Source organism: Eptatretus burgeri, chromosome 2, assembly GCF_056783735.1.
Source record: "Eptatretus burgeri isolate ZD-2024b chromosome 2, Ebu_testis_v1, whole genome shotgun sequence".
Lineage (NCBI taxonomy): Eukaryota > Metazoa > Chordata > Myxini > Myxiniformes > Myxinidae > Eptatretus > Eptatretus burgeri.
In genome coordinates, this window is record NC_140962.1 from 120,423,001 (window position 1) to 120,448,949 (window position 25,949).

Consider the following 25,949-nt stretch of genomic DNA (forward strand, 5'->3'; position numbering starts at 1 on the left):
GAGTAAGACGGAGTACATGTGCGTAAATAAGAGGGAGGGTGGTGGTATGGTGCAAGGAGTTGAGGTGGGGAAGGTGGTTGGGTTTAAATACTTGGGATCAACTGTCCAAAGTAACGGAGAGTGTGGGAGAGAAGTGAAAAAGAGAGTGCAGGCAGGATGGAGTGGGTGGAGAAGAGTTGCAGGAGTGATTTGTGACAGAAGGGTAGCTGCAAGAGTTAAGGGGAAAGTATATAAGACGGTAGTGAGCCAAGCTATGTTGTATGGTTTGGAGGCGGTGGCGCTAACAAAAAGACAGGAAGCGGAGCTGGAGGTGGCAGAGTTAAAGATGCTGTGATTCTCGTTGGGAGTGACGAGGATGGACAGGATAAGGAATGAGTATATTGGAGGGACTGTGCAGGTCGGACGGTTTGGAGACAAAGTGAGAGAGGCGAGATTGAGATGGTTTGGACATGTACGCAGGAGGGAAGCGGAGTATATCGGGAGAAGGATGCTGACGATGGAGCCGGCAGGCAGAAGGAGAAGAGGAAGGCCAAAGAAGAGGTTCATGGATGCGGTGAGGGCGGACATGCGGGTGGTTGGAGTGTCAATGGAAGATGTGGAGGATAGAGCGAAATGGAGACTTGATCCGCTGTGGCGACCCCTAACAGGAGCAGCCGAAAGAAGAAGAAGAAGAAGAAGAAGAAGAAGAAGATATATCGAGATATTTGTAACTGTCCTGACAGGACGTTGCAGAGGCAGCACACTTGGCTTTGAGCTCTTTTGTCTGGAGTTTGATTCTCAAACCGACGATAAACCATCACATTGGTACTTCACAGGCACCTCGGTTGGACGTTAAGCTCGTAACCATCTGCTCACATTCGCTCTTGAACGACAAAGACCCCACGGTGTGGATTGACAAATAATAGGCGAGTCATGTTTGGCACTTTGAACAAATTCCAGAAACTAGCAGAGGACCCGCCCGATGGGTGATCTCGTTCCAAGCATGCAACACCTCGTTCTGACACGTACCTTTATTTGGGCGGTGTATAGACAACTGACAGCTGCCTCAATCGCTCCCAAAAGTAAAAAAAATTAATAACCTGGGTTACGTGCATGGAGCAAAAAACATACCTAATGTTTATAATTCAAAACACCTCACTGTACTGGGGAAATGTGGGGACAGGAATACTGCACTGTAAATGGCGGTGAGTTTTAATACCCTCGCCCACCTGGAGGCGGCGCTACACGATTCACATTTACATAGAGAATTTGCATTTCTCCCTTCCCGTCACCCCTAACACCACCGGTATAGATAAAAACACCCCTACACTCGAATTGGAGTCATGCTGATCCTATGTAGCAAGTCTGGATGTAATTGGCCCAGAACCTTCGGAGGAGTAGTACAACAACCAAACACACGCACAAACAGACACTAGTCCGTGGATTATACTAAGGATTCCTGAACGACGATGTAAACCAGCAACGAGGTGCTGCTTCTGAGAGAACTTGCAGATTTTGAAAGTAGTGGTTCAGCTGTGATGTTTTGAAACACGTTTCACGTCTCACAATTGCCGTCTCTGAGCCTAAGCACATTTGACTTTGATTTGTGGATTATACAATTTTGATATACTCTTAAGTAAAAGTGCATATGTTGTTTAGGAGTATGCATCTTAATCAGCTATCATAGTGTGTGTGTGTGTGTGTGTGTGTGTGTGTGTGTGTGTGTGTGTGTGTGTGTGTGTGTGTGTGTGTGTGTGTGTGTGTGTGTGTGTGTGTGTGTGTGTGTGTGTGTGTGTGTGTGTGTGTGTGTGTGTGTGTGTGTGTGTGTACGTACGTACGTATGTACGTACGTGCACACGATTTTGGGGCTGTCTGCATATTGCTTGTACATGGATTACACTGGGGAACAAAATTTTTGTTGCATTGATACCAGCACTTGATCTTACCTAATTTGAGTGTGCTGAATTCAAATCTGAAGTTAGTTTCTCTCTGTAAGCTCGAGATTTTTTGCAATCCACCATTATCAACATTTATTTGGTAAGTTATAATTTGTATTAAAAGTAAATTTATGTTAAACATATATTTTGCAATTCAACATTTTCAACATTTATTTGGTAAGTTACAATTAGTATTAAAAGCAAATTTAAATTAACATATATTTCGACATAAAGACGATAGGTGATTCAGAACAATTGATAAGGATGGAATGCAAAGTTCAAATAGGTCCTATTCAGGTAAGAATTTGTGCTTGTAGCTCTTGCGCTTGTGGACTTCCACAAGGCAATCTCGTTTGATGCTCCAGCCGTAGTCTGCCATCATATTTTTGTCCCGTCACCCTTGGTAGCGCTCTTCCATTGTCATGAGGTCCTGATGGAAGCACTCTCCCTGTTCTTCACTTACAGCCCCAAGGTTCTCAGGGAATTGATCAAGGTGACTATTCAGGAAATGGAGCTTGACACTCATGTTGCACCCAAGATCGCGAAAAGCCAACAGCATTCTAGTAACCAGAAACTCGTAGTTATCTGCCTTTTTGTTACCAAGAAAGTTTTGAATAACTGCGACGAAAGACAGCCACGCTGTCTTCTCCTTGTCATTCATCTTCGTTACAAATTCCTCATCACGTACAAGGGCATGAATTCGAGGTCCATCGAACACACCTGCTTTGATCTTCTCGAAAGACAAAGCAGGAAAAGCAGAAACTATATGTTGAAAACATTCACCATCAGTACTCAATGCCTTCACGAACTGTTTCATCAAGCCGAGCTTGATATGGAGTGGGGGAAAAATGATCTTCTCTCGGCTGACGATTGGGTCATTCACAATGTTTGGCATGCCTGCTTCCAGAGTTTCACGGATGGGCCACTCCTTCTGGATCCAGTGTTTCTCTCGAGCTCGGCTGTCCCACATGCAGGGATGGCATGGAAACTTTGTGAAGCCTTTCTGTTGACCAAGGAGAACGTTGACCATTTTCAGGTCCACACAAATGATCCAGTTGTGCTTGTGATATTTGAGTAAGTCAATGACCATTTTTATGTCATTATGTTCTTTTCGCAAATGCAATGAGTGACCAACTGGAACCGCTCCATAAACATTGCCATTGTGCAAGAGAATACACTTGAGGCTGCGCATAGAGGTATCCAGAAATAATCACCATTCTGTTGGATTATACGAAGTAACACCTAATTGCCTGAGAAGACCTGGGATATCGTGGCAGTAAACAAACTGCTTGTCTTCTGAGAAAAAGGCGACAAAGATCTGGTCCCGCTTTCGGAAACATTTGCAGAGTGGTCAAGTAGATGTTTTTTCTTGCAGCCTGGAGGCTAATACCTCGGCTGCTTTCTTGGAGAGCCCCAAATCATGCACCAAGTCATTCAATTCCAGTTGGCTAAACTGCTGAGGGGCTGATGACTGTTTGGTATCAGATGAGGAGGCTTCGGATTCTGAAACCATTTCTTGAAGCCCGTCATCACGACCCTCGTGCTCTTGCTGATCATGTTCACTGCCTTCATCTTCAGATAAGACAAAACAATTTATGACTGGAATGGGGAGTTCCTCAGAGTGCGGAGTAGGTCGAATTGCTGAGGGAATACAGGAATAGGAGATCTTTTTCCAGTTTTTCTTGCCGACATCCTTTGTGTTGATCAGGCAAAAATAGCAGTCAGTTATGTGGTCCTTGGGTTCTCGCCAAACCATGGGAACTCCGAAAGGCAGACCCTTTCGTTTTCCTTTTGTCCAGTCACGAAGCATTTCCTCACAATTATGACATGCAATATGAGGAGCCCATATCTTGTCTTGGTCGCCAAGGGGAACATCAAAATAGGCTTTATGGGCACGCCTTACAAACGATGCTATATTGCGCTTTCGACGAAGTAGTGTGTCGCAGCCACATACATAACAGAATGCATCAGGATTATTTACACATTTATGTCTTATTGAAGAAGCCATGATCAGATTTGAAACAAAGAAAAACATAAAGTAAAAGAATATGTATCAATAAAGATAAATAAATATCAATAAAGATAAAGAAAATTTATGTCAAATAAATCGTGAGCAAATCGTTAGCAGCAAAACGAATACGGTCTATAGTTATTTAGCAGTTTAGGCATCGTATATTTCCACTAAAGTCTGAAATCGCACCCCTAGTTCTCAAGTTATCCCTAGTGCAAATAGCAATGGGTGTCCTTTTTTTGTGAAAATCGCAATTTTCAAATTGCATGAAAACTAGAGCATGTAGAGGAAAACCGATTTCAGATTTGGAATCGGCGTTGAAAAAATACGTAGAATAAGTTGAAAAATCTCATGCAACAGATAATAAGAAAAATTTTGTTCCCCAGTGTTATGGGTTTTGGGAGGTTTGGTGGGGAGGGGGGGTGATCTAAAATATCTCTTTACCTCTGCCACCAAAGATAGACGGAGGTTATGTTTTCACCTTTGTCTGCCTGTCTCTTTGTCTGTGAACAGGATATCTCAAAATGTTGTTGACGGATTTGGACGAATGTTGGTGGACAGGTTGAGCATGAGACGACGAAGAATTGATTTGATTTTGGTGAAGATTGGAATCCGGATACGAGACTTTTTATTTATTTTTCATAACTCTTCACCATTGACACGGGGCCAACAACGATATACATCACGATATTTCAAAAGGTTGTGGACGAGTTATGACAGAACTTGGTGGATGAGTTGGTTAGGTGACGAGAACAAGCCAATTCGATTTTGGTTACAGACCGGATCCAGATCCGGCCCATCAGTGGGATACAAAACGTAAGCTGTTCACCTGGCGGAGGTATGTGCTCTACCGAGTGCTGTTCTAGTTTTGACTGTGTGGCCCTTCAGTGTTTTTGTTTGTGTGGCCCTTCAACTTGTGCCCCATTTGCACGTGCCTGTTCCATTGTGGTGATTTTACAAACAATATATCGTTCTCGTGTTGTGTGTTAACGTTGCAGATTCACAGCGTTTATCTTGATGCCAACTGGCCCATTCGGGTGAGTAGTACCTTGAGAGATTCGCAGTTAAACGGCTTTCTAATTTCTCTTCTTAATTACCTGCAGATTATTGTGAACCATCAATACATTCTGCTTTCATCACCTCCAACCACAGACCTACGAGATGTATATCATTTTCCAGCTTGGTGTTGTCTGTCGTGTCCTGTGTGCAGTTCTCTGTGGTGGATGGTTGTGGGCAACACATGGCTGTTGCTGGCAAGTTTGGTCTTGCCCATTACACCCTGGTCACTCGAAAATGGAAACTTTTTGGCAACATTAACCAAGTGAGTGATGTCCTTGCAGAAAGGCACGCGTATCCTGAGATATTGTACCGCTCGGTATATTTCAGTTTTAAGCTGGCTTTAACTACAGACTTGCTTTTGAACATGCCATACTACAACGATGTGAAGCGATGCCTCACTCACACATTGTTCGCTCCTTCCCTGCAGAGCAGTGAATTCATTGTTGAACATGTTATTATTTAGTATGCCTGTCACACAAACTAATGAAATGAAAAGTTGTGGATTTGCGGACCTGTGAAGGTACCACAAGGAGCCAGGCAACTCGTGAAAGTAAAATGGATGTTGTGAAGGTAGTGGCTCATTGCTGCTTCGTCCGTCGCAGTGCAATTTATCATCGTGTCATTTGAGAAATGGACGTCACACGGCCAATTTAATTTTCCATCCTCCCCTGCCACCACCATGTCATGTCTTCACGAAAGAGTAAATTACCTCTTTATTTTTTGTATTGATATTGGTTTAAGTCATCCTCGATGTGTGAATGGCGTTTGGACTTTGGACGGCAGAATATCTTGAGTTGCAGGATTGATTTCAACTTCTTGCTCTTCCGGTTCTTATTTGCATTCTACTCGTTCGAGAACCGTCTTGCAACCAGATGGTGATTATGGAAGTTCAACAAGCCAACGCACCACCAAATACAATTCTCTCCTTGCATTTAATTTTTGCTTGTAGCAAGTAATGACATCCTGAGAAATTGTAACCTTTTATGTACAAAGCAAACTGTAGTTAGTTGTTTAATTTTCATGTTTTCTTGATTTATCTGCTGGAGTTGATCACAATTTCTGCTTCTTCATTGTCTTCCTCCTGTTCTCCTTTTTCCTCTTCTTTTATGACCCCAATGATTCCTGTTTTTTGGGGGGGGCTGCCCAGGAAGTTTTTGGCCCAAGCCTTCCACGAACTGGCTGGCCATGCCTGATGCTCGACTAAGTAGTTCGGGCAGGAATTTGGAATTTGGCCCTGGTGCCTCACTGACTCTTTGCACAGGATACCTTGGGACCTTTAACATCCACCAACTAATACCAGCAGAGGAGAAAAAAAGTTTAACGTCTATCTGAGGGACGGCACATACAATGATAAATCACCCTGACTGTGAACCACCGGGATGACAGTTTATCGCTGGGCCGAGACCTCTCGGCCATCCTGCCAGCCCAGTTTATCACAAACCGTGTATACATTTGATTTTTGCACCGAGATTGTCAGGTCGATCGAATGCTCTGAGGACCATGTGAATATTTGGAAGTGTTTGAAAAGGTAAAGGACTGGATTGCTTCAAACAGGAGGAAAATCTCCCTGGGACAGAATCTGATTGACTCATTGTGCTCCAATAATCACATTTGAACATCGTTTCATTCGAGCCACAACGGAGTGTGTGGCTGAATGGGACCCCGTGGAATGTTTCCTGTTATGATACTGTTCTTAGGCCACCATAATTTTTGTCATTGCAGGAGCAAACCATGGTTGTAACCGGTGGCTTAGTTTGGTGGAAGGACTTTATCGTGGCTACGTGCCACAATCTTCTCGAAAACCAGGAAGAAGTATGCACTATGTTTAAACGCTTCATCTGTGAATGGTGTTGGGTGGGGGCTTGGGAGGGGGAGTGAGAGGAGTGGGGATGGGGGGGGGGAAGAAATGTGTGAAGCGTTTTAAATTTTTATTTTGTAACAGGATCGAAGGCACATAATGGAGCTGCAATACATCTCGCACACATGAGCATACAGACGAATACACGAGATACAACTCAGGCCTATTAGATCAGACAAACACAGCCACTGAGCTTGAGGGAAGTGCCGTCACTTCCTGGGGCACTCTGGGTACCAGCAAATGCATACAAATGTTGATTATTCTTGAACCAATTTTTATTTATCCCTCTAATGTCTTGTCTAAATCCTTTTGGAAGAGAATAGCAAATGTGCCATTGGTCAACGTTTATTGTAGTTGCTTGCAAAATATCCGCACTTAGGTACGGGTTAATTCGCCTACTTTTATGATGTCTATGGCGTATTCTATTATGACTTGTAATACCTATTATGAGGGGGAGGGAGAGCCTTCCACAAGATTGTGATACTGGATACAAACTTGCATGGAGAATTTGCATACTTCCACCCCTTGAACCCAGGTGGAGACAAATTTTCTGATTATTATTATTATTATTTTTATCATCTACAACTTTCTCAGTACATCCAAATGCAACCACCAGTTTTCAACTCATTCCGTCCAGCAGTTGAAGAATGCATATAATTTAAAAAATACACGCAAGGTGCTGTATTCACTGATACGATAAAATGACAACATTCTTGTTATTACTCAAACAGTTTGATTCATGCACATTTATAAAGGCTGTTATAATTTACGTTGGTCTGATGGACCAAATTATTATTGGTCTTCACAGCCTTGTTGCATTATTCTGTTTGAGCTTGAGCATTAGCTTTCCTTTCATGAAGCCCAGATGTGCTTGGGGCCAGAGCAGGAATTATATTGTTGCGGGCCTGGGTTCGCGAGTGTATGAGGATGGAGGTAACCCCAGACTTACTGGGAATTGAGGCTGTTGCACACGAATAAGTCTGTGTGGGAAGAGAGGGGTGGGGGATGGGGGAAGAGAAAGGGGGTGGGGGAAGAGAAAGGGAGCGCGATGCGACGACGAGGGGGAGGGAGAGCGAGGGGAGGGAGAGCGAGAGGAGGAGGGAGAGAGACATGGGGGGAGGAAGAGAGAGAGAGGGGAGGGAGAAGGGGGAGGAAGAGAGAGAGAGAGAGGGGAGGGAGAGAGGGGGAGGGAGAAAGGGGGAGGGAGAGAGAGAGGGGAGGGAGAGAGAGAGGGGGAGGGAGAGAGAGAGGGGGAGGTAGATAGAGAGGGGGAGGGAGAGAAAGAGAGGGAGAGGGAGAGGGAGAGAGAGGGAGAGAGAGATATTGAGATATTGAGATATTGAGATATTGAGATTGAGATATTGAGATATTGAGATTGAGATAGAGATAATCGTGGGTGAAGAGACATAATGTTGTAACTGAATTTTTGGCGAAATTGAATAAAATGGCTCTTATGTCTTTCAACACCATTTCGCATGTTGAGAGACATAAATATGTTGTAACTGAAAATTTCCCATTTCCTGCAAATCGCTAATGAAAGATAAATGGTGTTGAAAGACATGAGAGCCATCTATCTATAATTCCAGTAATCTCTCTGGGAAATGAGGGAAATTAAATACAGTACTGGAGTGGACGGCAATAAATTACAGTTCAGTGTAGATGTTGATACAGATGAACAGACATACAAGGACTTTGTGGGGCATTGAACAATAAATGGGAATTTGGCGTGTGCTTCTAAAGCCATGGCTTCGGTGAAGGTTCCAGAATGCTGATGTTATTCGCACATGCTGAGAAGCCATGGCAGTAAAACAACGCACGCCCTCCGTGATTATGGCAGTCACTGCACACATTATCACGCGCTGATGCTGCTATCATCCCAACGGGTTGAGCGGGTGTGTGACTACCCAACCCTATGCATTTAATTATATAATAACCCCTACAGGGAATGCGCTATTCTTCACGTACATTACGAAAATAGCTATTCTAAAGGCCCGGTCACACCTTGACGTTTTAGCCAACGTATGCCGATTTTTGAATTTTTTTTCTAAACCGCTGGCACACGTTGAATACGTTATGGGTAAGTTTTGATAACATTGAGAGCACGCTGAAAAACATTGCCATACGTCGTTGTACGCTGGCTTTAAACGTTGTACTTTTCGGTTGTCCTCCAATTTTTTCATGCTTGAAATTTCACGACGTATGCCGGCGTATGACTCACACGTTCCGCTACGCTGGCCACAAGTTGTATGCACTGTCTGCGATCGTTGACAGACGTCAACACATGCTACTTGTAAGTTAATCATAAGTTGAGACACGCCGAGGTAATGTTTAGCGTACCCGAAACTTATTTCTAACCTATGATTAACGTGTTGTTGGCACGTTACGCGATCGTTGCCACACATCGACAGACGTTACTTTTAAGTTACTCATAGGCTGAAAGACGTCGGTATAATGGATCGTCCTTGCGTCAGCGTCCACGGCCACGGCCAGGACACTTATTTGCAGCATTCTTCAAACTTTTCTTCGGCATGACGAGGATGTTCACACTTCGATGTCTAGCTTGGCTATGATTCCAATTGTCCATCGGCAGCGTCTATTTAAAATAGTCGAGTTTGAGCGTTTTAACACGTTCAGAAGAAACGCTTCAAATTTCAAAACCCCAGCGTCAAAAAACAAAGGCGAGTGACAGCAATTTAAATCGTTCATTGTAAACAATGAAACTAGCTGAGTGGTACCGTTTAAAAGTCGTTGAGTGTAAAAAAATCCAATTGTTGAGCGCAAGCGTCTACTTTCAATAGTGGAGATGCAGCCATTTAAATCGTTGAGTGGCAGCCTATGAACCTACCCGTGGACACGCGGACGCAAGGACGATCCATCATAACCCACACCCTCCCCCTCACACTCACCTACTACTGCCAACATGAACCAACTACTACTAATACTGATACTGATACTGATACTGTTACTGCTGACATGGACATCGACTCAAAAAGGACTCGAAAACACTGTTGGGTTCCCCTTTTATGAGCAGCATTTTTATATACCAATTCCCAAAACCGCTGGGAACACGTCTTTATCTGGCAGTTGTAAGCTAGAAACACATTCATTTTATTTTTTTTTGTCGACCGGAAGACGTCATTGGAATTCGTCTACATACGTCGATGTGTGTTGGGACTACGTAAAGAATTGGTTCAAAGCACGTCAAACATAAGTTAGAAATAAGTTTCGCGTAAAAAAGACATTACCGTGACGTGTTTCGACTTATGAGTAGCTTATAAGTAGCCTTTGTGGACGTGTGTAAGCGTCCACATATCGTGTGTAAAACTTATCCCCATCGCATGCGGAACGTGTGTCATACGCCGAGTACGTCGTAAAATTTTGAACATGTTTAAAATTTCTTGACGTACTCTACTTACGACGACGTATGATAGCGTACTTTAGCGTTGTACTCACGTATACCAAACTTACTCATACCGTATTCGACGTGCCCCCAACGTTTTTGACACATTTTTCTTAGGTCGGCATACGCTGGCAAGATCGCCAAGGTGTGACCGCGATGTTGTCACTTCCATTTCTACGGCAGTTATGATTCGAATCGTTGTGCGTCAGCCTTTTAATAGGCTACGTCACGACATCGTCGGCGATGCGTGCAACACGCTATGCCTAAGTTAGACTATCGTTGGGCATAGGTTGTGTAGGCCGACAACAGGTTCAGCATTCGTTGGTATAAGTTATCTATAACACAACGAAACGTTCTGTGTCCATTACTAATATGTTATGCATACGACCAACTCGTTATGAATACGTCCGAATCTTTAAAAAAAAAACATCAAAAGTTCAACGTCAGCCAGCGTTTTACATAAATTTTAATACGTTGCCATCGCTGGCTAAAACGTCAAGGTGTGACCGGGCCTTAAGATTCCACATGCTGTGCACGTTTCAATTTTGGCATACGGTTTATAAATCCATAACAATATGTTGGTTACTATTGACATATGATATGACTATTCTTCTTATTGTTACTATTGTAAGTGTTAATTAATATATGCTTTGTTTCAATGTTATCATTGTTTTTGTGAACTTTTTTGTAATTAGAATGCTATTCCATGGTAGAAGGATGTAATAAACTGCTTTATATACCTTAACATGGCGTGCGTTTGAAATATGGGATTTCTAACACATTTTTAGAAGTATAATCAAGTCTTAAAGGGTCTCCAGGATCAACAGAGTCCTGGGGGCGGGGGGGGGTCTTTTGGGTCCTCGGGGACTTTTTTGTCTTCGGGGTCTTAAGGGTCTTAAGGGTTTTAAAGGTACTTCAGAACTCAAAGGGGTTTCAGCAGAGCTCAAAGGGGTTTTGACCCTTTCTCAAGAGTCAAAAGGTACATTCCAATAGGACATAATTCATGAATAGACATGCGTAATTATTAGACACAAAAAGTATGCCTCACACACACTGACACACACAAACTGACATTCATTACCTCTGCCACCAAATTAGAAGGAGGTTATGTTTTCATCCCTGTCTGTCTGTCTTTGTGTGCAGGATATCTCAAAAAGTTGTGGACAGGTTGGGTGTGTGACAAGGACAAACTTATTAGATTTTGGTGAAGATCCGGTCCGGATCCCACAACTAGAATTTTTAAAGTAATTCTTGACCATTGAGAGATGGAGTCAAAAACGATATATAGCATGATGCACAACATGGCCAAACGTATACGACACCCCCTTCTAATTCGTGGATTCGGCTATTTCAGCCACACTCATTGCTGACAGGTGTATAAAATCAAGCACACAGCTATGCAATCTCCATAGACAAACATTGGCAGTAGAATGGGCTACACTGAAAAGCTCAATGACTTTAAACGTGGCACCGTCATCAGACAAGTCAGTTCATCAAATTTCTTCCCTGCTGGAGCTGTCCTGGTCAACTGTAAGTGCTGTTATTGTGAAGTGGAAATGTTTCAGAGCAGGAACAGCTCAACCACGAAGTGGGAGGCTACACAAACTCACAGAACGGGACCGCCGAGCACTAAAGCACGTTGCGTGGAAAAATCGTCCGCCGTCAGTTGCAACACTCACTACCGAGATCCAAACTGACTCTGGAAGCAACATCAGCACAAACATTGTTCGTCAAGAGTCCATGGCCGAGCAGCTGCACACAAACCTAAGATCACCATGCGCAAAGCCAAGCGTCGGCTGGAGTGGTATGAACCTCACCGCCATTGGACTCTGGAGCAGTGGAAACGCATTCTCTGAAGTGATGAATCACGCTCCACCATCTGGCAGTCTGACAGACAAATCTGGGTTTGGCGGATGCCAGGAGAACGCTACTTGCCTGAATGCGTGGTGCCAACTGCAAAGTTTGGTGGAGGAGGAATAATGGTCTGGGGTTGTTTTTTGTTGTTCGGGCTCGGCCCCTTCGTTCCAGTGAAGGGAAATTTTAACACTACAGCATACAATGACATTCTAGATGATTCTGTTTCCAACTTTGGGGCAGCACCTTTCCTGTTTCAGCCTGACAATGCCTCCATGCACAAAGCGAGGTCCATACAGAAATGGTTTGTCGAGATCAGTGTGGAAGAACTTGACTGGCCTGCACAGAGCCCTGACCTCAACCCCATGAAACACCTTTGGGATGAATTGGAAAGTCGACTGCGAGCCAGACCTAATCGCCCAACATCAGTACCCCACCTCAGGAATGCTTTTGTGGGTGAATGGAAGTAAATCCCCGCAGCAATGTTCCAAAATGTCGTAGAAAGCCTTCCCAGAATAGTGGAGGCTGTTATAGCAGCAAATGGGGAGACAACTCCTTATTAATGTCCATGATTTTGGAATGAGATGTTAGACGAGCAGGTGTCCACATACTTTTGACCATATGGTGTATTTCACAAATGTATTGGGCCTGATATGTTTTTGTGGATCAGAAATTACGTGGCAGAGGTATGCGCTCTACCCAGTGCCCTTCTAGTTGGGATGTAGATTATTACATAGTATGATTACGGTCAGAATCCATTGATACCTGAAAAGCAGGATAATGCTTGTTCACAAGATTTCAGATTCTAGTGACAGCATGACGTCGTGCAGCAATTAATTTCAGAAACGTTTATTACAAAAAGTGAATTTATTAAACCCTGAGGCTATTAGGCTTCCCCTCCCCCTCATCCCCCATCCATTTCAGTTCATCTTCCAGTTTAATTACCAGTGTAGTTTTGCAGTCTGTACATAACCTGGGTATCCATCACAGTTGAAATATTTACTTAGTTTGTTTTTTTCTTTTTGGGAATAACAAATTGTTCATACTTTATCTTTATCATAACATGTTATGGTTCGGCTTGCTTCCAGTTAAGTTGAAGGTGATGTTGCCACAGTTGCGAATTTATCCTCGTTCCTCAAATCTTGACAACGCGCATGCACACATCTGCAAGCTCCCAGCATCCGCTCTACTGCTTAACGTTTTCCAAGACCAACTGCTGGTCTTCTTGTCTGACCGCTATGTTGAACTCTATGCTGTGGAACAAAAGGAAGAAGGGTAAGTTGTGAAACTAAGTTTTTACCTTTTTGTCATATTTGGGAAGTAAAGCTCTTCCAGCTTTTGGATGTCTAGCTTATGAATACTTTGTTTTGCTTTTTTTTTCTTTCAATGGCACAAGATTAAGGCTTTAAATAAAGGGCCCATGTCGAGTCATAAAATTCATTCCGAGATTATTTTTTTGAATTTGAGCAAAAGTTGGATTCTTCTTTTTCATGTAGCAAGTTCTCTTGCAGCTTTATAATCTATTTTTACCTCCGCCACTGAAGGTGGGCAGAGGTTATGTTTTCACCCCTGTCTGTTTGTCTATCTATGAACAGGATATCTCAAAAGTAGCGCAATTTGGTGGTGGGCAGGTTGGGTGTGTGATGGGGGAAGAATTAATTCGATTTTGGTGAAGATCTGCATCTGGACATGATCATTTTTCAATTTTCTTCACCATTGTGAGATGGGACCAAAACGAGATGTCCCACAATATTTCAAAACGTTTATGGACGAGTTGTGCCAAAAAAGGTGCGCGAGGTGGTTAGGTGACGAGAACAAGCCGATTTGATTTGGGTTCAGGTCACGATCCAGATCTGGCCTATCAGTTGGATACAAAATGGAAACTGTTCGGTCTGATGGAGGTACGTGCTCTACTGAGTGCCGTTCTAGTTTGTGTGTAATGATTGTGAAGCTGCCCCATGGGCCCTTTGACATGAGAGGCCGAAAAAAAAATGGCAACTTCACTGATGTTGAGTATCAGGGATCAATCAAATGACAAAGGTTGGATAGTTTGATGGATTATTCCTGCTCCACTGTCAATAAGCAAAGACGAAATTAAAGGATTAGAACAGAGGGACTATAATTCACCTCTAAGCTGTCTAGCCTGGGTTCGAATTCCGACCCAGCTATAAACTGTCATTCCTGTGTTTCACATGCAGGGTGATTCATCGATACGTGTGCCGTACCTTGGATGGATGTTAAACTTGGCATTCCGTCTGTTAGCATTAGTTGCCGCACATTAAATACCCCCACGGTGTCCTACATGAGGAGTAGCGAGCTATCGCCGGCACCATGGCCAAATTCGAAATTCCTGCCCTCTTCTTAGTCGAACGTCAGGCCTGCCAGTCGTTCATGAAAGGCTCGGGCCAAGCTTCCCCCGGCCAACCCCACAAGAACGTGTGAATACTTGTGGCTGTTAAGAAGAACAGAGGGAGTCCAATGTCCAGAGATAATATAAAGCAAAGCATTTGTGAACTAAATGTAGAGGCTTAAAATAATTTTCCCATCTTTAAACTATAATGAAAGAAAGTCTGTGTGCTTCGAAGTTTTCTCTCCCATTTTATCGTCATAATCTTTCATTTCACGTAGGCTTGGCCCCCAGGCCTGTGTGCGGCCTTTGCAGCGAGTTTCGCTTGTAGGGTGCGTGGCGCATTCCAGCCTCGTCGTGTCGGTTATGCTGGGCAACATGCGTGCTGAACCAGGCCTCGGTTCCCGGCCAGCCATGCAGGTGTGAACCCCATGCAGAAGCAACACCACTGCCCCGATTATCTTTTCCTCCCAGAGTGTTACATACCATTTGCATCTTGATTTGTTTTCTGCTCTCTGATCTGTTACTTTTTGCTGACTAATGTTATGGTTGTGCACATTAGGCATCTGTTGGTGAGAGCTTGCTCCTGAACCTAGCAGGCCAGTTGGTGATGTTGCAGCGTGATCGCTCTGGCCCTCAGCCATTAGATTCTGAGAATGGCTCTCGTTGTCGTAAACAGGTAAGTTTCCTTGCACAAGCAAGGTGCTTTTTTTTTGTCATATAATCGGGAGCTCCTTAATTGTTATTATTTTTTTATTATTTTTTGGTTTTCTTTGACCCTCCAGTTGAGGATTCAAAACGAAACATTTTGTGTCTTTATTTAGAAGGCATTGTGCATTTCTATCCCACCCAGCATGCTTTCTGCAGTCCTGTGGTGTTGGCAGACTGTGTGGAAGCTTTGTGGACAACTGGCAGACCCGGGCAGGTGTTGTGGGACACTGGAGGTCACAGAGAGCTAGCCCAGAGTGCAGGGCCTCAGGTCTTGTGGTTGGGCTGTGGCCAGGGAGGAATGAAAGTCTGGCTGCCTTTAACGCCTGGAGGGGATATCCAAAGGCTCAAACCGTGCCAGTTGGAGGTATGAGATTTATGTGCTGCCAGGTTGTATTTTGAAGCCAAAATTGTGCTTTGCAAGAAAATTTTTATTTTTTTAATTTTTCTCCGTCCGCGTACCTCACCCTGCAGGCTGGAAAACTGTTTCACCATGCGCTCATGTGCCGACGGATCATGCTGCCATTTCCTGTGGCTGTTTACCCACTCGCCGTCCTGGCTGGCCAAGGCTTGGTACTTGGAGCAACAAGCGAGACGTTTCATTCAGTGCTGCCCTCGGTTCTCAAGACTGGCCTGGCGGTGCAGCTGCCCTTTTGTTTGCCTCAGCGCTCCTTCCAACTCTTCCTACCAGCAGTACTCGGGGAACTGCTTGCACGAAACCTTGGTATTGATGATTTAATGACTCCCCTAACCTGCATTCCTGTATCACATTAATGATGCAAGTTATGCACAGCCTTTATGGAATTGAAGGCTTTAGTGAAATGTCATGCAAATCAAAATACTGACCAATTACTGCAGCATAGTCCAAAGAAGGAAGCCAGACAAAACACGCAGGCATACACACGTAGATATACTTGGGAACATGGGAGCATTGGAGAAGTCTACACACACAGACACAGACAGACACAGACAGACACAGACAGACACAGACAGACACAGACAGACACAGACAGACACAGACAGACACAGACAGACACAGACAGACACAGACAGACACAGACAGACACAGACAGACACAGACAGACACAGACAGACACAGACAGACACAGACAGACACAGACAGACACAGACAGACACAGACAGACACAGACAGACACAGACAGACACAGACAGACACAGACAGACACACACAGACACACACAGACACACACAGACACACACAGACACACACAGACACACACAGACACACACAGACACACACAGACACACACAGACACACACAGACACACACACACACACACACACACACAGACACACACACAGACACACACACAGACACACACACACACACACACACACACACACACACACACAAACACAGATCTATTATGCATTGGTAAGTACTTTAAAAAAGCCTGGTCTTGGCTTAGTGGTGAGGGTGGCTGGCTTAGGATCTTCAGGTCCTGAGTTCGAGCCCCATTAGCTGTTGAATTAATACCATGTGGGGTTCACTCTGCTTGTCATCTTTCTGAGGTTGACAAAATGAGTACCAGTGTACTGGTAGAGGGGCACAGCATCAGCAGCACAGATGCGCTTCCAAGAAATGATTCCAAGCTTCCAGCCAAGCTGCCATACACAAGAACAGAATAGTACTTATAAAAGTTATTTTATTTGAAGTTATAACCTTAACTTATAAGTAATTTATTGATTTCCCAACTGCATAGATCATCAGCTGGGCACCGTTTATCATCGAGGTTTTGATCTTTTCAGTCCAGAACCTCTCCAAATGGCAGATCCACAACCCCGGTCACAGGTTCACATCAGTAGATTTCTCAACATCAATGGATCCACAACCTCAAAGTTGTGTCCAGTCAGTCAACACAGCAATGCAATATCCTTGTTCAAACTTTTTATCTTGCCAAAACGAAGTTTTTGCAAGATATGTGAGTCAGCTTGTATGTTTTTTTTTTGTTTTTGTTTTTGTAATTTTTTTTTTTTTTTTGTCTGTAATCATGTATAAAAAATTCTGCAGAGCACAGTTATCATTGGAAATTTTTGTAACTTCGCAAATCAGAGGCCTATAGAGGTCCCTTTCAGCGCACAAAATTTTGAAGGTCAAGGTCACTGTCGCAAATCAAGGGAGTCGACGAAACCCTTATTTTTTGAGTAATTTTGATCGGATCGTCTTCAAAATTCACAGGAATATAGTTCATGGTCTGGCGCTCAGCTGATTAATTTGTGGTGGCGATTGGCCTTGACCTTCATGGTTAGCGCCTCAGGTCAAACATATTTGACCCCAAGGTCAAATTTTCAAGTTTTAGGAGCCATATTGTGTAGTACCTCAAATTGAACACCTCTGAGTGCTTTCTGGATATGTCAAGCTTGAGACATTATGACGTCATTTGGTGACGTTATGAGGCAAACACATATTTTTCATGGTTACTCTCTAGAACGATTCTCATCGGAATCTCTCGTCGGCAGATATTCCTCAAGGAGTCGCTCCTGGTGGATAGCAGCTCTGTTCACCTCAGTGTGACCTTAAAGAAGTCACACGTGGTCACCTTTTGGCAAGATACGGGTCACCCTTCGGGTGACATTGGTTTATTTAATTACTAATTTTATTTAAAATATTACGACATATGAATAACTTTCATCATACACCACTTAAATGATAATATATTAAGCGATTAACACTTTACCTTGTAGACATGTCCATTACACAGCACCTCCATCCAACCACGGACTCAAACTGTCACTCAAATATTCAAACTGCCATTAACAACCAATTGTAACATGCTGCACTGCATATCCTAGCAACCACCAACAAATTATTTTAATGCTTATATTTATAATTTATTTTATAAATAACGTTCATTCATTCCACCTTCATCTAAATACCTCTGTTGCTAAACACCATCTACAAACATACACACAAACATATATGCTTAATCAGTAATATTAATTAAAGAATTTACCTCTCTAAAAGAATTAATTCATTATTATTATATCAAATGCAGTGCAACAGGAACTTGTTTACATGAAAACCAAACTTAAATAGAAGCTGACGATGGAGTCCAAAGACATTCTCACAAGACTTGATCAAACAATCAGCCAAATATCCTCTGTTTAACATGATAGAAAAAAACCTTCTCAGCACACTCCACAAAATCATCCTTTACTGAACAAATTCTCACAAATCTAAGTGGCTGAGATGAAAAGACATTGTAACCCATTTTATTTGGAACATTGCAACATGTAAAGGTGTACAAGACTACTGGGAAGCTGAAATCATCAACTTTATTATATACACTTTTACGAATAGTCCAAGAGCATTAGGTCAAAATAGGCCCTAACCTGGACATTTTTGGTAACAAGCTGATTTTTTTTCAGGATAGGTCCAGGAATATGTCTACAATAACATACTAAAAGTCCTCATAAATCCTCCTTGAGCGTTTTCCGCAATCCAAGATGGCGTCCAAAATGGCCATCATTAATAATTTTATCTCAAAATTGTTTAAATATTTATCATTAATTAATTAACTGTGATATTTCATCCTGAAAATATTCAACAAACATTTCAATTATAAATGTGGTTGCTGTGCATACAGTATTCAAATCAATTTGAATGTTAAAGTCTAGAAGTGTGCCCTTAATCGCTTATGACATTACGAGGGAAACATTGTACCATCAGTTTGATGCTAAACAGACAGGGCGACATAAATTTGCCATATGGTCCATTTTCGTCACCTAAAGCTCGGAAATTGAAAACTTGGTGCTAACCTTTTTTACCAACAAGATGCAGTTGATGTCTACCATGAGGTGAGTTCTATTTGAAACATTCCGTTATCATTAAGGAAGTAAAACTATTATTTTTGGTACCCAGACTAAATGCATGATCAAAATTTGTGTCTTCATGCATGTACTACACAGTACTGTGTAATATCACTTGACAGGGAATTTCTGTGGAGTAGTCTATCGTTACACCTAAAACATTGTATTGAATCATTTTATTTGTTTCATGCAGATGAAAAGAATTATAGTATGATAGAAATCAGAGAGTGTATGACACTCCTTCCTATTGGTAAATGTATGCTGTATTTGTATAAAAGGTTCCTTTTTTGTGTGTGTCATGTCATTCCTATATTGTGATATGCTAGTATACATTCATTATTAATAATAGCAGACATTTTAAAGTGCCTTTTCCATTGGATACAAAGTGCTATGAGATGTCATCCCTGGTTGTCATAGGAGATAAAATATATTACCAGGCTGCGACAGTACAAGTGCAGTGCACATCTAGGGATAACAAAATAAGTTAGTCTTCAAGTCACATATTACATGGCAGTGAATTTCTGTGGAGTAGCCACTATCATCATCATTTTCCTCTCGGGTTTCCTTGCGAGATTTTCTCTGCCCAATACAATTCCTACCAGACATTCTGGCACCCCACAATGAGTTGATTCATCCGTAATTTAACTTCACAGGTATCAATATGTAAACATGCTATAGAGTACTGTGATTGTGATGTGTTATAGAAATTGCAGAATCATGTGATGGCAATCATGTGATGGCATTGGCACTTGTGTGCTTCTACATCTCTTATAATGTATTCTATTGAGTTCCTTGTACTTCAAAACATATATTTAGACATCTAAAGTGCGTTTTGGGGAAACCTACTTGCAAAGTTAAGAGAAAAACATGAAATGGCGGCCATTTTGGACGCCATCTTGGATTGCGGAAAACGCTCAAAGAGGATTCATGAGGACTTTTAGTATGTTATTTCACACACATTCCTGGACCTTTCCTGAAAAAATCAGCTTGTTACCAAAAATGTCCAGGTTAAACCCTAATGCTCTTGGACTATAAAACCATTCTGCCCAACTCTAACCAACACATCCAGATATGCAGCAACTGTACAATCATTACCCCTCATGTTTGCAATCAGGCTATCTCGATAAATCTTGTGAAGCTGCCCATCAAAAATTTTTATTGTTAACCACACAAATATCATCTATATAACGACATGTATGAGATTTTTTCTGCATAAATCAAAATTCACAGAAGATATAAAAAAAATCTGAGTAGGAGAATGCAATTCCCACCCGTGGGAATACCCTTAAGCTGTTGAGACATTATCCTACAAAAAGACACAAAAGTATTAAATAAAATAAAATTAACAGCATCAAAGTTTGTCTTAAATAGTCTGCAGTAATTTCAATATATTCCAAAGTCCTTGGAGCCGTTTGTTTATTTAGTCCATCTTATCCAAAATAAGAGGGAAGTGAACACATAAAGTCCTGTTATTCTGAAAGATTAAGGGAATGGGGGAGCATATGGGAAAAAAATTGGAACGCCATAATGGAGGGAAGGCTGTTTCATGGGGGATATGAGGAGCGGGAGAGGGAATAAAAAAATTCCACCATTTTTGCTCCTTTGATTATGTGAATGGAATGGTCTTCGAGCTCTGCCATAAGATCGTACCTATTGTTTTGCGTCGACCTGGATTGAACAATTGTCTCCTGTTCTCCGCATCCTTCTCATAACAAAAATGTACACTGAAAGGAAATTCTTGTGTTGTGACATTGCATATGCAGTATAGAAATGTTTTTGCGGTGGATTAATTATTTATTTTCACCAAAATGTACTAAACCATTGGTTTAACACTTTGACCCATAGGTGAGGCGGCACTTGGACTTGCGCGTGGATGCTCGACCTTACCTTACTTCCGCCATGCATTGGAGATGGCACTTCATGCTGTGCTGGAGGCTGAAGCCGCTGCTAGGACACCTGTACCGGACCCTCTCCTCCCAGCACTTGCCAAGTTGGCAGCAGAGTTTCCTGGATTTCTGCGCACCGTGGCCCACTGTGCCCGAAAGTCAGAGGTGGCTCTTTGGGACTACTTGTTTGCGGCTGTGGGCAGTCCAAAAGAACTGTTCGAGGAAAGCCTTTTGGCTAGAGATCTTGAGACTGCAGCTTCTTATTTAATTATCCTCCAGGTAAGATTGATCAAACGTGGCTACAGAGAAGCGTGCGGAGAGGTAATATTATAATCTACTGTAAGACGTGACTACATCGTGATGCGTTGTCATTGCTGCAGAACATGGAGGCACCTGCTGCGAGTCGACAACACGCGACACTGTTGTTCAACTCTGCACTCGAAGATGGCTGTTGGGAGCTTTGCCAACACATGATCCGCTTCTTGCGGGCCATCGGCTCTGGAGAAGAAGATACAGCCTCAGCAGTGGTGCCTTCCAGCTCAGTAATGTTCTTTGTGCACACCCCCTTACCATGCATGTCACAGTGGTTTACAAACTCTTTGTTATATCTCGTTCTGCTTTGTTGCATGTATTTTAGGAGGTAACAGTGACCTCTGGGTTGGAATTTTTCCGCAATCGGAGCATTAGCCTGTCCCAAGCCTCAGAATTGCTGACACCTGTGCCTGTGCGGGATGGGGCGCAAGGGAAGGTTATTTTGCATAAAGCCCTGAGCGTTCCCGTTGCACCTGGAACTAAGCGGTGAGATTGAGTGTTTTTTGTTGGCAATGCTGTTAACTGAAATTGAGTTTTTTTTTGTTTGTTTTTTTTTATTTACCAGATGAGCTTTATATGCTCAGTCTGAACACAATCATTTCTTGATAACCATGTACTTGCTACAAACCGATTCATGTTTTAATGGTTTACAGGACCAGGGACTGTGGTGAATGTGTGGAGCGCCTATTCATAGAATCTATGCTGTCGCGACATGCCCGCCGCCTCCTCGAAGCTGCACGCATCCGTGACCTAGCACGTTTCTCAGCACACCTGGGTTTTGAGCTTATCGGCTGGTTGCACAGTGAACATGAGCGCTCGGCACAACCTCAAGATTACGTTTGTGCTTTGCACCAGCTACACCATGACTTCTGCTGGCCGCTTCCTTCTGCACCTGGCCTGGATGTAAACAAAGGTAGGCTATGTGGGTTCGTTTGGTTTGAAAAGAACACCTTTCCCCATTATCAGAATGCATTAATGTGTGCGTGCGTGCATGTGCAAACCTGGCATTAAAAAAAAATCGTTTTACATAAGTACTGGAAGGAAGAGAAAGTAGAGTTTTGCTTTGTTGCATCCATGACCAGGAGCCCAGGCCACACATTCAGTTCCTGTGCCGTGGCAAGGTGAGTCGACGGTGACCCCATGGTGGAACAGAGAACCAGTATCAGACAGGACAGATGGGTTCTTGCCTGTATGTGCTTCGAGCCTTTCTGAAAATCCTGAAGCACCAATCATGCAAGAAGCTTTTCTCACACCAATCTGCAAAAAAGGTGTGTTGTTAGTGTTTTCTTGGAGTCATACAGTGCATGAAACTTGAAAAGTGGAACTCTGGCCCAATAATCAAAGACCAGGGAAGCCAGCACTCATTTATTTCCAAATTATTAATTGCATTGAGCAAGTGTGAATACAGCTTTTAGGATCTGTACTTAACAAACTCACTGTTTGCAATACTTTGTTGTAACCAAATTATGATGCCGGTGGATGAAAAAAAAAAAAAAAGCTAAATGAATGGCCATGGTTCTTATGTAATGGATTTCCTCACAACGGCTCGTTCTGGTCTCGAGTTCCTTGATCTCCCTCTGTGTTCCCACTGTTTGCCCTGATTCCTTTAGTAGATGAGGTGAGTGTGGGTTCCGCCACGGATTTAACTGAATCGAGTTCTATTCTGGAAGCTGACTGGGCTCTTCTCGATGAAGTGCTTCCTGGCCCTTCCTTGAGCATCTCGCTGCAGCTTGCTTGTCGAGGCCCTGCAAAAGCTAATGTTCAATTGCGGTGAGAACTGGGGTCTGTTAAGCAGCACTTATTAACACACAAACACATGAGAGATAACTGAAGTATGACTTTACTGATCTCAAACTGTCATTAACTTTGGTAAAAGGTGTTTTGATGCAACCTTATCTCTTGATGTTGGCAATTTTATGCTGACCATATTATTTGGAAATGCATTTATGGATGTTGTACATGATGGTTCCATTCAAAAGGAGAAGGCTATGTTTTTGGCAACCTGACCAGACTTAAAATCCTTGTACTGTCAATACCAAGAGAGGAGAATTGGCACCATGGGAAGACACAGACCACAGGAATATGTTTCTGGATAAATAAATGCAAATGTGATACCCTACAACCTAATAGTTAAAAGGGTAGCCAAGAGATGCCATGCTAAGACTTGTCATGTGTCAAATAGGATTACACACTGCTGCCAGCATAAGTGTGTAGCATTATGGGATTGTGGAAGACATCCCAACAATTGTCATGTCCTCTTTATGCACAAGCTGATTTTCATCATGGCCTTTTCTCGAGAAACAAAGATACGGAAAGAAGGATGTTGTGTCGGCATGAATAAATTGGGTCAACTGTGCATTTAACTAAATAGTAAAGTCGCCGGATTTCTCCATCCGTCCCTCTGCTTGTCAGTCTTTTCACTCGGATGTCGTTACGGCGTAACGTCAAGCGCTAGGTTTTGGCCTTTATGGTATATTGACTCGATGAGAATTGCAATTTGCCAATCTTTTTTTTTTTTTTAAATGACGGAATGTCTGATCATTGGGTACATTAAATGATCATTGAGAAAATCCCCACGCTTCCCACCGAAAACAAAGTTGAAAGATGACAAAAAAGGGTTCCACTGGGAATGACCCAATGTCAAATTTTGAGTTAATTGTTTTTACCGTTTTCATTCTCAGCACACCTGTGCTGTGAGAATCAAAACCCGGACATGAACCATGGGTCAAAATAAAAATCATCACATATTTCATTCGTCCCCCCAATGATGATTGCATATACAGTTTCTTTAAAAAAATGTTTTAAAATGTGCCTGTAATTGCATGTGAACTTTTGATGCCAGCCCAAAGGGCAGGGTCAAAATGACACTGTTTTTGCACCTCCATGCCATGTGGTGATCATAACGATCAAGTTTGGTGAATTTCTGCACAATCGTTGAGGAGGAGATAGGATGAACAACAGACAGACAGAGCCGATTACAATATCCCCCCGGTTTTTTTTTTTTTCAAAAGCAGTGGGGATAATTTTTAAATTGCTTTTTGGTGAATAAATGTGCGTATTAATAAAATTAACGCTGGGTTGTTTGCAGTAAACAAAATGCTTCTGGAATAATATTTTTTTTTTTTTGCAAATATTGATGGTCAATAAACTGTTGCTGCACTGTAACACATACAAGTTACAGTGCCGATAGAAAGTCTACACCCCCTTTTTTCACCTTTTGTTTCCTTATAGCCGGGAATTAAATCAGACTTTTTCAACCTTTATTTACACGTCGTTATCAACAACTTCCAAGTGGAAAACAAATTCGACAAATTTCAGAAAATTAATTAAAAATAAAAAACTGGAATGTCTTAGTTGGATAACTGTCCACCCCCCTAAGAATAGCAATTGTAAATTAGTTCAGGTGTAACCAACCGCCTTTAAAATCACACACCAAGTTAATTGGCCTCCACCTGTGTTAAATTGCAGTGATTCTGATTATTTCAGAATAAAATCAGCTGTTCCTGCAGGTTTCCTCTGCTGGGTAGTGCATTTTGCAGCAAATACTCAACCTTGAGCACCAAGGAGATTTCAAAAGACCTCCGGGATAAAAGTTGTGGAAAGGGACAGATCAGGGGATGCGTAAAAACAAATGTCAAAGGCCTTGAATATCCCTTACGGTGATCATGACAAAGTGGACAGCATTTGCTACCACCAAGACACTGACTAGATAGATTAGGCCATCCCTCCAAACTGGATGACCAAGCAAGGAAAAGACTGATCAGAGAGGCCACCAAGAGACCAATGGCAACTTTGAAAGAGCAACAGGCCTTTATGGCAAAGACTGGTCACTGTGTGCACATGATAATATTCCAAGCACTCCACAAGTCCAGCCTGCAGATGAGGTTAGGTCAGGTATGGGAGCATGCGCCAGAGCAGCGTGTCGCTGCGTCCACTTTCCGCCGGTACTCCAGGGACCTCCGTCTGGCTATCCCCCAGGCAGATGCCTGACCCATCCACATCTCCTTGAGATGCTGATAAACCTGCTGCAACCATGACGCACACTGTCGGCCCATTGGCCGCTTCCACTCACGAGGCTCCCTCGCTGAGAGAATCTGGTGAGCAGGACCAGCGTCAGGAAAACGAGCCACATGTCCATACAGCCGCAGCTGATGCTTACAGACTATGCAAGCAACAAATCTCGATTGAGTCTCTCACAGCAACCGCTCGTTGGACACAAAGTCCGACCAGCGAGAACCAAGGATTCTCCGAAGAGACTTGGTGCTGAAGGAGTTAAGTCTCCATCTCAGATCCTTGGTCAGAGTCAAAGTCTCACATCCATAGAGCAGGACTGGAAGCACCAAGGACCTGAAGACTTGGACTTTTATCATTCTGCACAGGTACCGTCAGCGTCACACCCCATGATCCAGTGAATCCATGACTCCCCAGGTCCGACCCAGACGTCTGTTGACCTCTTGCTCACAGCGAGCAGAAACATGAATATCACTGCCAAAGTAAGTGAATCTCTCCGTGACCTCAACATGCTCGCCACAAACGGGTACAGACAGGAGAGCAGCATCCAATATGTCATTGAAAGCCTGGATCTTAGTTTTGATCGAGGAAACCCGTAATCCCAGCAGCTCTGACTCCTCATTCAACACATTGAGGGCCCCTAAAAGGATATCGAGAGTCTCCGCAAAGATGACTGCATCATCTGCGAAATCAAGTCAGAGATCTTGACATTCCCAAACGATGCACCCCAGCTGGATCTCTCTGCCATCCTCCCAG

At 42.9% G+C, this 25,949-nt stretch overlaps 1 protein-coding gene across 3 annotated transcripts in view; it reads left to right on the top strand.

Moving 5' to 3' along the window:
* The window catches only part of RIC1 (RIC1 partner of RAB6A GEF complex), a 115,499-nt gene that overhangs the window by 69,958 nt on the left and 19,592 nt on the right, over positions 1-25,949 (top strand). The window contains exons 12-25 of one of the 3 annotated variants that reach the window (XM_085871015.1): positions 4,926-4,964; positions 5,138-5,248; positions 6,709-6,798; positions 13,213-13,373; positions 14,727-14,865; positions 15,008-15,124; positions 15,299-15,520; positions 15,628-15,877; positions 20,830-21,149; positions 21,251-21,412; positions 21,508-21,668; positions 21,836-22,095; positions 22,265-22,450; positions 22,793-22,952. In XM_085871015.1, coding sequence (XP_085727141.1) covers positions 4,926-4,964; positions 5,138-5,248; positions 6,709-6,798; positions 13,213-13,373; positions 14,727-14,865; positions 15,008-15,124; positions 15,299-15,520; positions 15,628-15,877; positions 20,830-21,149; positions 21,251-21,412; positions 21,508-21,668; positions 21,836-22,095; positions 22,265-22,450; positions 22,793-22,952 — 2,378 coding nt within the window. The remainder of the gene's footprint in view (positions 1-4,925; positions 4,965-5,137; positions 5,249-6,708; positions 6,799-13,212; positions 13,374-14,726; positions 14,866-15,007; positions 15,125-15,298; positions 15,521-15,627; positions 15,878-20,829; positions 21,150-21,250; positions 21,413-21,507; positions 21,669-21,835; positions 22,096-22,264; positions 22,451-22,792; positions 22,953-25,949) is intronic. The other 2 variants (XM_085871016.1, XM_085871017.1) reach the window with 2 other exon arrangements.